The 14,828-nt window shown below is 41.0% G+C and overlaps 1 protein-coding gene across 4 annotated transcripts in view; it reads right to left on the bottom strand.

Annotated features, from left to right (window-relative positions):
* Positions 1-14,547, bottom strand: part of LOC140077749 (cytochrome P450 2C18-like) — a 57,124-nt gene extending 42,577 nt beyond the window's left edge. Inside the window, exons 1-10 of one of the 4 annotated variants that reach the window (XM_072125185.1) lie at positions 14,410-14,547; positions 12,279-12,472; positions 9,814-9,976; positions 9,549-9,698; positions 8,774-8,934; positions 7,388-7,564; positions 7,102-7,243; positions 5,870-6,057; positions 4,558-4,699; positions 3,269-4,286 (exon numbers count right to left, since the gene is read on the bottom strand). In XM_072125185.1, coding sequence (XP_071981286.1) covers positions 4,105-4,286; positions 4,558-4,699; positions 5,870-6,057; positions 7,102-7,243; positions 7,388-7,564; positions 8,774-8,934; positions 9,549-9,698; positions 9,814-9,976; positions 12,279-12,458 — 1,485 coding nt within the window. In that variant the 5' untranslated portion in view covers positions 12,459-12,472; positions 14,410-14,547 and the 3' untranslated portion in view covers positions 3,269-4,104. Of the gene's footprint in view, positions 1-3,268; positions 4,287-4,557; positions 4,700-5,869; positions 6,058-7,101; positions 7,244-7,387; positions 7,565-8,773; positions 8,935-9,548; positions 9,699-9,813; positions 9,977-12,278; positions 12,473-14,291; positions 14,318-14,372 lie in introns of those variants that run through there. The other 3 variants (XM_072125188.1, XM_072125187.1, XM_072125189.1) reach the window with 3 other exon arrangements.
* Positions 14,548-14,828: the final 281 nt, after the last annotated feature.

The following is a 14,828-nucleotide window of genomic DNA, read 5'->3' on the forward strand; positions in this document are numbered from 1 at the left end:
CTTTAAGATCTGCCACTGTTGGGGACTATATGGGCACTGTATGTATTGTCCTAAAAGATTTTATCATACGTATCATTCGTCTCTTTGATTTGTCATAAAAAAAATTTTATAAAAATATTTTTGTATAAAAACATTTTGTTCAAAACGGATAATCTCGAATTAAAATATTTAGACCTAAAAAAACAAAAAAACAATCAATCCAACCTGTAATAAAAATTGGAAGTTTTCCTCATCTGTAGCTCTTACACTGGTTATATAAGTAGCTACTCAAAAATGCCGACATGAAAAATTTTTAATAATGTACTGTGCACTTTGATTAGCAATGGTTATATAATTACTTCAAATTATCTTCGTAAAGTCATAGGGAAAACAGGTTTTTAACCTGTAAAGTACCGTATATATACTAGAGTATAAGCCGAGGTACTGAATTTTACCACCAAAAATACTGGTAAAACGTATTGACCTAATGAAATGTCTCCCCTCATCAATAAAATGTCCAGTAGAATGCCCAAATGAGTATAATGTCCACTAGAATGCCCCATTAACATAATGCACATCACAGAATGCCCCAATTATTATAATGTCCAGTAGATTACCCAAATGAATATAATGAAAAGTAGAATGCCCCATTAACATAATGCACATCACAGAATGCCCCAATTATTATAATGTCCAGTAGATTACCCAAATGAATATAATGACCAGTAGAATGCCCCATTAACATAATGCACATCACAGAATGCCCCAATTATTATAATGTCCAGTAGATTACCCAAATGAATATAATGACCAGTAGAATGCCCCATTAACATAATGCACATCACAGAATGCCCCAATTATTATAATGTCCAGTAGAGTGCCCAAATGAATATAATGACCAGTAGAATGCCCCATTAACATAATGCACATCACAGAATGCCCCAATTATTATAATGTCCAGTAGAGTGCCCAAATGAATATAATGTCCAGTAGAATGCCCCATTAACATAATGCACATCACAGAATGCCCCAATTAATGTAATGCCCAGTAGAGTGCCCCTATTAACATAATGCTCATCGCAGAATGCCCCAATTATCATAATTCCCATAACAGAGAGCCCCCTTCAAAAAATGAAGTAATTACTCACTCCTCCGCGCTGACCCCCAGCAGTCCGTCTTTGGGTTCCCGGCCAGCCTTGCAGATGCACGTTTATGCGATCTGCCAGAACACAAACTTATGGCAATGTCGTCATAGCCACGTCATAGTTTCTGTCCCAGCAGATTGAATTGACGCGCATCTGCCTGGCCGGCCGGAAACCCAAGGACGTGCTCTAGGGAGAGAAGGATGCAGGGGGTCAGCCCCAGAGGGTGAGTACTAATTTTTTTTAATATATAACAGTATAAAAAGTTGGGCTTTTTCAGCACAAAAAGTGTGCTTAGAAACTTGGCTTATACGTGAGTAAATACTGTAAGTCTCACTAAAGATGTAGCAGGCGGAGCAGCTCCAAGGGTATTACTGAGGATTGCACTTGGTGATATCACAATCCACCTCTCAAATTATTTTTTTTTTTAGACCAACCGGTTGAAAATTCATGTCATCCTCTTTCAATGGGGTCTTTAGGAACACCTTTGCATCTTTTTCGATCTCCTTCACACAAATTCTTAGCAAGGACATGCATTAGGCCACTTTGACTCTTTGCAGCTTAAGTTGCCACCTGATATATCAGTTACACAACCCCTCACCACCAAACCCCACCACATCACTCATATTTCGTTTGCCTTGAGTCCAATGTCAGAGGACAAGTTCAAACACAACCTCATGGAGACGTTCACATATTCTAAGCCTTGGAAGTCCTGGTTAGTATTTTACACTGAATTTGTTGTACAATGTGTGACCAGTGGAGACACCGGCAGAGAGGAGAAGCAAGTAGACAGATGGATTAGTCGGGCAGCAGAGTTCGCCAACCTCGGTTGCAAAAATAGTCACAACTTGTTTGCCAAAGTCCAAAGAGAAGTTTATTTACATGCCACCCTGGTCTATGGACTGGGTCTGGTAATGCAGTTCTAATTATCTTCCAACAATTTTCTGATTTTATAAATTTTTTTAAGAAGGTTCAGTGATCACAGCCTGAGGTCAAGTGTTCCATGCATTGGTCTTGAGCCACAGTCGGGCATTTGATGACTACTTTACTGGAGGATTTTTAATGCATAGAAGTCGGGATTGGAGAATAGCTCTACGTATTCCATGCTATCATCTTACATATATGTTACTTACCTTCTCCACCGAGTTGCGTACTGTAACCTGCCAATATTACTGTCCTACTATATAGCATCCAACAAATCTGCACCTCCCCCCCCAAATAAAGGTGTTCAATGTAATATTGAGTGATACAGACATCCAGGATCTCCACCCTTTAATTCCAGAGCTCAGCATGTCATTGCATGTAATAAGGATTCACACTTTGGATCGCTACAGTTAACAGTAAGAACCTTGGTTGGACCTTACTAGGCAAAATCACGGTGGACCGCCCCTGTGAAACCAACTTTCCAGTAGCTCCAGGGTTGCTGGCACAGTTACACGGTTGTTTCCTCCTCCCTCCCGGTCTCCACCCTGAAAGCTGCAATGCTTCCATCAGTTATGTATTTTCCACATAGACCGGTTGGCTCTATTCACAGGAATTCAGTGAGGGCACATGAATGTACACGCGAGTGTCCGTATACACGTATATACATGTAGAAATGTGCATGAACGTATGAACAGTATGTGTGTAGATTTATAAATATGGGGGTTTGTGTATGAATATATAAATGTGTGTTTTTGACTGTATGCAATGGACAGTAGTGGAAAATAAAGTAGATGGTAGCTCGGGGCTCAAGCCTTCTAGGGGACCACAAACTCCATACCCTACCCTAGGCTACAGAAGGCAGACTTGTCTCTCTGACACAATCACTAACTGTATACTGTTACCAAGATAACAATGTCCCATAATAGTTACAGCCAGCCAAACTGATTGGGAAAGGATCCGATGCGGTGCATGATGACCACATCTGATGGGGGACAAGTGTTTGGGCCCACTATTGGATTCTCTGGTCCGACCCTTACCTCTGTATAGATAACAGTAAACCATCATTATATCACTACTGACTATAGATTATATCAGAGCTGATCACCTCCACCTCCCTGCACAATGTCCACAATATAGAAACCACCACTGACCCATCATTACATCACTAGCGGCAATAAATGATCAGGAAATAACAAGTTATTAAAAGTTATTTATTTATCAAAGTTAAATGAGTCAAAACAAAAATCAGCAACACATTCCCTTCATCAGTCGCACATAAATGTGTCCTATAAAACTTGGACCTCTGGTAGGCCTAAGGCAACCCAGTCCAAAAACTGGTGAGAGCCATCAGAGTCTTCTGCCAACAATGTAGCCACAGTGATGCAGGTTCTAAGAACTATTTCTTTCAGATAACCGTTACCCTGCCCTGACCTGAGGTAGGTCATCTAAATGGAGTTTTGGGAAGCGGCTAACAATCCATTACACATTTATAGGGACAAGAGAAGCAATGGAGGAAGAGTATAATGACGAAGCATATCCTTCTCATCTCTGGTCCATTGTCAATCTGATACCATAACATGTTCAGAAGTAATTAGTACCTACCATGCGGCATGCTTGGAAGGACATTTCAATGAGTTAACAGCTGGTATTACATGGGGGTTGACTATGTGTATTTACAATGGTAAATTTAGCCCAATTCCATCTTTGTTTACTAGTTCTCCTAGTTCTCCAATAACATGTCGTCCATGTGATTAATTTTCTTTGGGTACTCTAAACTGCCAATTTTGAGTTGTCCGGTCTTCTAATTCACAGTATAGCAAGCATTGAGGCTCCCCGTTACCACCAAAATATATTTCCATAAATTTTGACAATGTAATTGCAGCATTTACTCATGAGACATCAAGCAAAGCTAATTCATTGCAGTAGGTTACTTCTAAAGTCTAAGCGTGGACAACTACACCCCATGAGGAGACCAGTGCTGCAACTATAATTGGTGAACTTTGGAAAAGATGAGAGGATTTTGCTCTGGAGTCCAGGTACTTTAAGACACGCTACAAGGTCAACGTGGAACCAATTGTATGTTATAAGGGCGGTGGACTACGCCATTAGTGTTAGGGAGAGGGGAGAGGTCAATAGAAGAAGGGTCTTCATCTGACTTCAGATTGAAATTCTGCAGTATAAAGGTGAGGAACAGAAAGATCTCCATTCTTGCCATTCCTTCTCCAAGGCAGATTCTCTTTCCTGCAAGATAAAGAAAAAAAACAGGGATTTTAGTAGATTTTTACCCAATTCCAAAACATGATTTGATATATATCTCATTTACTACAGTCAATATCAGTCCTCAAAAGCTTTTCATATACATTAGATTAAAGGTGGCCAAACCTAAGTTTTTTTTTGCAAACCTGAAATTTTTATATCCCATTTGCCCTTAAGGGAAAAAGTTGTCACCAGTGGTATATCTGCCAACCCCTTGGCTATCAGCATGGTCCAATTTTTCATGACTTGTCAGTACCTGTTGAAAATGGAATGAATGCTTCCGTCTTCCGGAGCACTCCACTGTCATCCAAAAAGCGACTTGGATCAAACTTCTCCGGGTTTTTAAAATATTTGGGATCTTTCAGCACCGAGGTCAATAGAGGAAACACAGTGGTGTCCTGCAAGTAAATGGAAAAGACAGAGTAAAAACATGTTGACATGTTTAATTGGCTGTTGATCAGGAAGATCATGCTCAAAGATGAAATTTGTTTTTGTTGTAGTGGCAATCAATGGAGCCATGTTGTAGGTCGTTATGTAGCATGACCTTAAAGGGACATTCTAGATAAATCAGGTTCCCATTCCTTATATAAAGGAAGAGGAATAACTCACTATCCAGACAAGTGATAAGACCACCAGGAAGCACAACAAATTATCACAAATTATATACATTACATAGAGATTATAATCAGACTAAACTAAATTATATCTGAAAATGTCCCAATGTGTCATTACAAAGCAATCACAGTCCAAGTAGTTCCATTATTCTCCAAATACTACGGTACTTGAAAATCCTGACGACCATCTATATTGTCTATATAAGTTGAAAAGATTTAAGGTCCCAACTCCATTAAAAATAAAAACTTTCCTCATCAGAAGATATTAAAAAAGAGCGACATGACTATCTGTACTCAACAGCTAACGCGTTTTGGCCAAAAGAAATTCACACGCCCTTAGCTATTGTCAGGGTTCGGGGTCAGTGAACCCCCTGGACCACTGCAGGAGGTGGAACTAGCCGACACCTGGGACTGGAGTCTAAGTGGCACCTGGTATTCACCAGAGCCCGCTGCAAAGCGGGATGGACTTGCTGCAGCAGGGTGCCACCAGGTTGTCCCACAGGTGCGACCAGCCTGATGTGGCAGCTAAGGTCGAGGGCAAAGTAGCTCAAAGATCTGGCAGGGGAATGATGGGAGCCTCCGGTCTATATGGAAACCCAGAAGTGGCCAGCAGCAATCAGCGGTGCACTGGCCTTTTAAAGCTTCGAGTGCCGGCCGAGCCTGGACGGGAGCAGGGTCATGGAGAGGTAAGTGAGTGCCATCCAAAACATGGACCTGTGACAGATATGACTAAGAGCATGTGATTTCTTTCTTTTGAAGAAACGAGCCAGCTGTTTAGTACAGTTTTTGTATGTTCTAATAAAGAAAGTTTTTATTTTTAATGGAGCTGGATTTTTGGCTGTGATCCAAGCAGTCTGGTCTTGAGCAGTGGCTGAGCTGTGAAGAGCTTCTACAAAATAGCATTTTGGCCGTACTGTTACAGATATAGTCATACTATTATTAATATCTTCCAACCTTTGGGATTGTGTATCCTCTGAAGACAGTAGTTTCTGCTGCAGCATGTGGAGCACCCAAAGGCAAGATGTCTGCAAATCTCTGAATTTCATGAATAACTGCATCTGTATAAGGCATCTTACTGCGGTCCTCCACCGACGGACAACGGTTCTGGCCAACTACAATGTCAATTTCTTTTTGGGCTTTAGCTGAGAAGAATTAAGTCATAAGTCAATATTTTTCATGGACTTCACAGGGACTTTTACAGGCAGGCTCCCTACAGGGTGCAGATGGTGCTTAGTTGTATACCCATAGATATTGGGGCACATTTTCTTACTCAGCCACAGGCGTTCCCAAGTTCCCGAGTGTCCGATGATAATGCACTCCGGCACGATTCACAAAGATCGTGCGCCCGATATCCTGCATGTGTCGCTTCCCCGATCAGGAACTCTGCTGGAGTTCACCAGCTTCCTCCAAGTGTATGTAAGTGCTTGGATTGCGACACAATTTTTAAGTTAAATCTCCAGGTTTGTCCGAATCCGTCTGATAGTCTGTCGGATTGCTTCACAATCCGCTTCTAAGTACCTGTCTCGGCGACGCGATCCCCGAAAAGTCAGAAAACCCGACAAATGCGGTCGGGGGACCCTTAGTACATAAGCCCCATTGTTACCAAATGGAGGCACTTCCATTTAGTATCAGTTACAATTGACTAGCATTTATAGAAGGCCATCTTCTGTCAGGCTTACGGTATTTCCATTTAGTATCAGAATTTACTTTCATTATTCTCTTAAGCCGAAGAAAACGATGGAAAGTAATAATGGTGAAGCAAACTTGGACTTCGTCTACTCTGTTTATAACTCGTTTTACTTTTGGCTAAACTATGGGAATCTTGTAGCTACCTTTAAATGATAGTTGAATGTACTAACGACCATCAAAAATGGGCAATGCAACACTGGACTAAGGTTGCATTCTTGCCAGGACCCTTAATGTTAGGGGGAAAAACATACATGCGAAATAGGAGCAACATAAACGCTGCCATAGAGGAGAGAAAGAGGTCCAGACTTTAGGTTTCATCTTTTGGGTTATCAGTGATCATTTTACTTCAAAGCAAAACATAAAACCCCAAAAATGATGGGATTCTAATTTTTCAATTATTGTTAAAAAAAAATGAAATCTGTTCACTTCCATTTCTATAGGAAATTAAAACAAATAGTTATTTTAAAATTAACAAATTCCAGTTATGTCACACGTACCTAGAGCCTCTGGATACTTGAGTAAAATCCTTAGACCGATCCGTAATGTTGAGCTTGTTGTTTCCGTCCCAGCAAAGAAAAGGTTCATCACGGTTACAAATAAATTGTCGAAGTGGAATTCTGTGTTAAGGATTTCCTTGTCCTGGAGGTGACAATAAGGTAACATTTTATTGAATTATTGTTTCCATATATAGAAGTTTACTTGACATGATGCGATGGTGAGACTTCAGCAGGAGAAGGATATAAACTACTTTTTAAGAATTCTAAATTCCTCCATCTTACTTACCTCCTCCATTTTTATGAGAAAACAATCTATGAAATCTCTGGGGCAGTTTAGGTCCAATGTTTCCTGATGTTCCTTCACTTTGTCCCGCACAAACCCTTTTAGGGATAAAATATTCCTGAAAGCTTTCTGGTGTGGTCCAGGCATATGTTGGATAACTCGTGGGAAAGCATTGAGCAGCTACAATTAAAAAAAAATATATATAGTTTTAAAAGAAGATCAATCTTTAATGGGAAAATCCACCCCTTAGAATAGTTGTGTCCATAGCCCAACTGTTGAAGGCTATGCACACCTTTGACAACAAAACAAGGCTAATCTTTGTACCTATAGATATGTATTCAAGAAATCTGCATTAATGACTATACACAGCTTCCCAGCCACCAGGATCCACATTGTTAACTGCTTTCCCCTCATGCTGCAAGCTCTACCAAGTCATGCTTCTCAACTCCTTCAGTCATGGCCCTTCCTCTGCCACGCCCCTTCCTGTCTCACAGCAGACTGCTCAGCCTGATACAGAAAGTTCTGCACACCACCTTACTCGGCCACTCTTTCTTTATGTACAACATAATCATTGCTCAGTCTTTCCGCTCACAACTCTAAGTAATGTCAAAAGAGACAGATACATTTCAATGACTGGGGAGTGGGTAAAGACATTGACATAGAGCTGTGCCATTTCATTTAAGCAGACAGAAGATTACATATGACCAGTGATGGAGAAGATCCACCAGCCAAAACTATGAATGTAAAAAAGCCTGCATTTCGAAAATTATGATTTAGGAATGTATTACAAGATGGCAATTTACTACAAGAACTTAGTTTTATGTGTATTTATTGATTGCTATTTTACTAAGATGTCCATAGCTTTTAAAGGAAATCCATAATCACAATGAAACATGATAAACCAGGGACACTCACTCAAATCCAGGCATCGTGACTGTGGTAATTTTCCTATATTTGTCATCCAATATGCCTTCTAAAATCAACATGCAAAATTATGATAATGAGTTAGAAGGGCACTGGGGGGCATTACCAGAGCTCCTCCATGCGACATCTTCATAGGTGGCAACACCCACAGGCTGGTCTCACTCTTCCCCTGCTCACGCTCATGTTATCATCGGCAGCAGTAGTTTCAGCACACACAGCAACAACCCTCAGAGCCCTTCTGGCTAATTAGCATAATTTTAAAGGTTGATTTTAGAAGGGAGGAGCCAATGGATAAGAAATATAAGACCAGTGTCACAGTGCCTAGATCTAGGAGTACATGACCCTGGTTTGTTGTGCTGGACTTTGATGGGAGATTTGCTTCAATGCAATGTATTCTCTAAAATTACACTTTTCAAATTTTTCTTTTGACTGGGCTTTACATCTACTCTTGCAGACATTTATTACCTGTCCAGCTGAAGAGTTTATTATTTTGAAGGTTTCTTTCAATTTGCTCAGTAGTCCAAGAAATTTTTCATCCTTATACTCAAAACGCTCACCGAAGACAATTGAACAAATCACATTGGAAACCGCCAAAGTCAGTAGGTAGGTGGGGTCGAAATAAGAACCTTCACAAAATAAGACATTTATTGAACCTCGACTACCATACAGAAGAAAATAATCAACCAATAAGCTTAAGAAGAACTTCCATCGTGCTTCCAATATGATTTAACTTTAGTATCTGAATTTACTTTCCAATCTCCTCAACCAAAGGGAACAATGGAGAGTAACAATGGTGACTATTGAAGAATGCACCTGAATCTTCAAAGCCAGACTTTAGTCAGAAGTTCAGGCCCCCTCCCATGATATTTAACTCCCAATCAGTTCTGATGTAAACTATTAAATATTCCGGGCCATTTTACCAAGGATCGCCACTCCCTGTGACATCATCAAGTGATCATCCTTGGCAAAATTGTGGCACCAATAGCAGGTGTTACTGGGGAATTTTGGGGTTCAGTTTCGGAAAACCTTCAATGGGTTCGCTCATCCCTAATGGTGACAAACTTAAACTTCACAGAAGACAAGATACAAAGAAAATGCAGCCAATGGACCTGAGGGAAGTCACCTTTATCATTGTGGACGGCTTCCCAAGCTTATGAGAAGTAGATCTGGTTGTGGTAACTTTATATTACTCTACCGACCACCTAATATCCACATTATGATTTGTTTTTCTTATACTTACCTTTATGTTTCCTAAGCTCATCTCTAAGACAGCGTGACTCCTCTTGGATCCGCTCTTCCACACTTCTCTTACCCATGCCAAAATTTCTCATTGTGGTAAGGGAAAATCGACGGAGTTGCCTCCAACGTTCTCCATTACTGAGAATAACTCCTGAAAGCAATAAACATGTACTCTGACCATATAGTTACATCCACGAGAGGGTATTGAGCATGACTACTACTCTTAGTAAATTATAGCAGCCATAATGATGGAGTAAATTACTTACCATAGCCCTTAAAGATTATGTCCGCTACAGGAACTTTTGCTCTGTTGCTGAAGACATCAGCTCTGTCCACTAGAGCTTCCTTCACCGCATCATATCCATGAAGGACGACAACCGTTCTCGTCCCAAGGTGAACGGTGAAAACATCTCCATAATCCTTTGCAAGCTGTGGGACGTGTGCAGACAAGTAGTTGGATGAGGTCCATATTAAAGACGTTACTTAATGTTAGAAACCCACTTTTTTAGAAACAGCCTCATGACCTGGAGTAAGGACTAATGTTCATTTAAATGGAACCTTTCACAATTATTCATATATGCAGTAAGTGATGGGTTCCCATAGATCGCTATTAACTGACTCCGTTCTTTTAGCCAAAAATTATTTCCCTTGCATCACCTTTAAATCAACTTTGTTATCTTATCTGGCACAGAGCCAGATCCTGAGCAAGGTAAAGGGGGCTTGTCCTCCCTTCCTCACTTCTTCGCCCCATGCCTTCTCACCATTCAGCATTTTATGTCATTTGACCTGGGTGTTGTAATCGAAGGTCTTTTACCCACTAACATTTGCTAAATCTATGCATGTATGTATCCTTCCATGGCTCCATGGAGGCATGCTGTGATTTCATGTGATCAGATACATACATGGGGTAGATTTTGCAAATGTAAGTGAGTAAGTGACCCTAGATGACATCACCCTGTTCATGTGACATAAAGTGCCGAATGGTGAGAAGGAGGTGATTAAGGATGGGAGAACATCTCCCTCTGACTCAGGATCTGGCTGTACACTAGGTATGACAACAAAAACGAAAGAAAAATGAAGCTCCGCACCAGTGTAGATTAAAATCTTTCCGTCTTCTATGAAGCTTTATTTAATTTTCAAAAATTCATTTACAGTCCATAGAAATCAGCAGACATTTTCTTACAATGCCCACACGAGGAGAAATAGCCTACGCTCGGGTTGATTCCGCTCCCTTGCTTCACCTGTCCAAGGTACGAGGTGATTGCATGGGAGTGGTATTTATCCTTGCACTCCAGATATGGAATTAGCCATGACTAAGGGTGCATAGCGCACCTGAAACGCGTAGGCTATTTCTCCTCGTGAGTGCATAGTAAGCAAATGTCTGCTGATTTCTATGGACGCTAAATGGATTTTTGAAAATTAAATAAAGCTTCATAGAAGACAGAAAGATTTTAATCTACACTGGTGCGGAGCTTCATTTTTCTTTCGTTCCGATTATATATTTTTCTCTCTACAATAATGACAAAAAACAAGATTTTTTTTTTGTTTTTAAGAAAACAATTTTTAGCTAAAAGAAAGGTGCTATTTAGTTAAATGAGGCTCTATGGGAACCTGCTGTTTTTGTGAAAAATGTGGCTACTAGATCCCTTTAAAAGAATGAGTCTGAGCTCCTATACCATGCATCTCCGGAATGGCATGGTTTTGAAATAAAACAGCCTTTCTTCTCCTTAAAGTAGTCAAGCTGAAACACAGATAAGGTTTGTTTTTATGCATTATGAACCAAACATAGCTTCAGAATGTTGTAGCTACAGTGATGCAGAAACATATCTTGTTTAATCCCTGAATTGAGTGGCTTTACTGAAAAAAAAATATAAAATCATGATAATGAGGCACTTCTCCTCACACTAATTATGCACTGCACCAGCCTTGTCCTGCCCAGAATAAGCCAAGAATATGTCATCACTGTGTTATCCCTGGCAGGCAGAAGTAATCAATTGCTGCACAATTTCTCAGCTCCTGTGTATGAATCATCCAGCTCAGGTTGATTAGTCCTGTCTAGACAGTTCAGGAACCTCTGTGTGTAATGTATTTATGAATGGTAACCCAGCTTTCCCAATGTCCTGAACTTTAGAATTGTTTTATGAGCAAAACCACTTGGTTCAGGGATTAAACAAGATATGTTTCTGCATCAGTGTTGCTACAGAATTCTCAAGGTATGTTTGGTTCACAATGCATAAAAATAGTAGATTTCCTTTAAAGTTAAACAGTCAAAAAACATTTGTTGGTGTATTTACTGTGGGGTGTCATTTATCTTAGTATTTTCTCTTTTTTTGCAGCTTTTTTCACACATTTGATATGTTTTTGCCTAAATTCGCTACGTTTCCACTTGTCTAGCAAAGTGTTGCGCCTGAAATATCTTTAAATATGTAAACATATGAAAAAGTTGCCATTTTGGCACAAATCATGGTTTAAAAAGTCTCAAATAAACTGCAGTCCTGACCAGACGTAGGAAAAACTTTGGAAGCACTTGCAGAAGAGTTTGAGACTTTAGTGTGACACTTTAATAAAAAGTCGCAAAAACCCCATAGGCTCAGCTGCCTGATAGATTAACCTCAAAGATAAATCAAAAAAGTAAAAAAAACCCATAAAAACAGAAAAGACACACAAAAAAATCCTGACTAAAGATAAATGACCCCCTCCAAGAGATGTTATCTTTTTTTTTTATTCTCACCTTCATGAATGATTGATGTAGCTCTTTCATGTTCAGCTGTAGGATATTTCCCAGAAGGGGGAGGGGGGTTGGTCCAGGAGGCATCTCCTTCCGCTTCCCATTTCCTGACCACATCATGAGAAGAATGAGACACGTGACACAAAGAACCAAGATAACGGTCCCAACTCCAGTGATGTCCATTGTCCCCAGTGAAACTACAATGAAGATATATAGAAATCTTACAATCAGACATAGTCCATCACCGAAGGCAGAACGTGAAGCTTCTGAACCCCGATGTAAAGTCTGGACCAAACCCCCATCAATAGTAGATGGTTATTAGTAGTGGTCGATCATATGGGACATCTTCTGGTCCCGCTAGAGCTCGGGAGCCTGGCAATGACCAGACACACCCAAAATACCCTAAAATCTTAGAGGTCATGAAAACAGCAGTATCTAAAACCGGAAACTGGCAACGTTTCCAACTAAAGACCTTCATCAGGCCAGATATATATACACGGACGATCCGCCCCTTTTAGAAAGCTGTGTTACCTTCTGTCTCCTTGCCAGTATATTTTGGTTCCCGTCCATATCTGGTGGACTTTGTACTAATTAGTGATTTGTTTCATTTATTTGTACATACTTATACTCTACTCGACTTCTGGAAGCCATTTCTGATATATTTATATTAGATTGTATACGCGAGTTGGAAAACATTTATATTTTACATGTTATGGAGAAAATCCTTATTTACACTAGTCACGGGTAGAGCTGATGGTGGCCCGGATCCAAATGATCTGCCCATGATTTTAAAAGAAAAGGCTTAATGCTTATAACATTAAGGGTGCGTTCACACATGGCGTTTCCAGTGCGTTTACCAACACAATCCAAATGCCAGGGGGTGGGGCTTGGCAAGATCGCATCTACACCTCCAGTGAAAGGCATGTGATTGGCTGCAAAAACCAGTGGGTTCGACATTAATCCTAAGGGTATATTAACACAGCCCGTTGGAGAGGAGATGGAGGAGGTGACCCATCACCCACTCCAAAGAGAAAAGCGGCCACGGCCGCATACACGGGGAAGAGAGCATGCTCTATCTTTTCCCCGTGTACGGCACAGATCGGTGTCACACAAGTGTGGCGATGTACCACCGCCGGACCAGTGTTGCCGTCTATGGGAACCTATATGCGGCTGCGGCTATATGCTGGTCCGATTTATCTTCGTGGTTGATAAATGAGTCATGTGAGTGTTCATTTTTTTGAGACTTGTCACACAAAAGTCTCACATTTTTAAGAAACCCCTTGTCAACACCTGCTCTGGAGGTTGTTGTGGCAAAAATTGTGACTTTTTCACTGCAATTGTGTAAAAATGTCAGGTTTGTTTTTTAACTTAACCCCTGATTTTCCTGCTTGTTCATTTCTTTTCTCTTCTTTCCTTTGTTCACGCTCAAAATCATAATATATTTTTTGGATCTTTTTTAAGGGGGAGCATTTTAACTGGTTCACTACTGAAAAGAGGTGCGGAGCTGCGGAGATGAACTGCGGCACTAGGGGGCGGCACAAGTTCAAACTTCTGAGCCGCCTTGTTTTGCAGAATTTCTATGCTACATAATCCCGAATTAAGTGAACTTCACTGTATCCACGGAAAGTAATAAGAGACTTGAAGGGGATTTTCTTCCCTAGAACATTTTTGATGCACTCTGATACTAAACCTCTGAAGAAACCTGTAGAACATCATATACAGAGGCGTCAAGCAAAGCAAAGTCTCTCCGAGGTCTCCTGACTACAGCATATTGCAAATAGTACTGGTCTCCTTGTATACGTCTGGGCCCCAGGCCCCCTGAGGCCCCTGAGCGCCCGTCGTGTTATACCCCTGAACATATGGGGCCTATTAGTTAAGGCTCATTGCATACAGGGAACAACATTCAAGAGGGTATTTATTCATAGAAGGCAGGACTTAAAGAACAGCAAAAGTAATCCAACTTTTACCTTGAGCATTCTCCCCCTCCCCCCCTAGGCTCCTCTCAGGGTCACTTACCTTGAGGCACACCCAGGTTCCTCTCAGGGTCGCTTGCCTTGAGCCCCCCCCCCCCAGGTTCCTCCTCTCAGTGTCACCCACCTTGAGGCACACCCAGGTTCCTCTCAGGGTCACTTACCTTGTCCGCTGGCCTGGATGCCACAACCTGTTTATGGACACCACAATACAGCGTCCAGCCCAGTTACACCTCCCCCACCGTGTAAAGGTCTACAACACAACGTCCATCTCCTCCCCTTCCATACAATCTGCAGCATTGTGATACTTATTTGCTGTGTCATAGGTCGGCCTGTGGAAAATATATGCTACAGTTAACCCCTGAGTTGCTCAGAGTAAAAAAGAGACGGCACATGTGTCTCCCAACTTTTAATTGGGTCGAGTCAGATAAATGTATTTGTGAGACGAGAGACACATCTCCAGGAATTGTGATGTCACCTGGTTTCTTCACCGTTTCCGTCTCTTCCCTTCTTTCCGATCGGGTCAGATCAATCAGGTGTATATGCTCTGGGAAAGCTGGTTGTAAAGTGCCAGATTTACTTA

Source organism: Engystomops pustulosus, chromosome 9 (genome assembly GCF_040894005.1).
Source record: "Engystomops pustulosus chromosome 9, aEngPut4.maternal, whole genome shotgun sequence".
Lineage (NCBI taxonomy): Eukaryota > Metazoa > Chordata > Amphibia > Anura > Leptodactylidae > Engystomops > Engystomops pustulosus.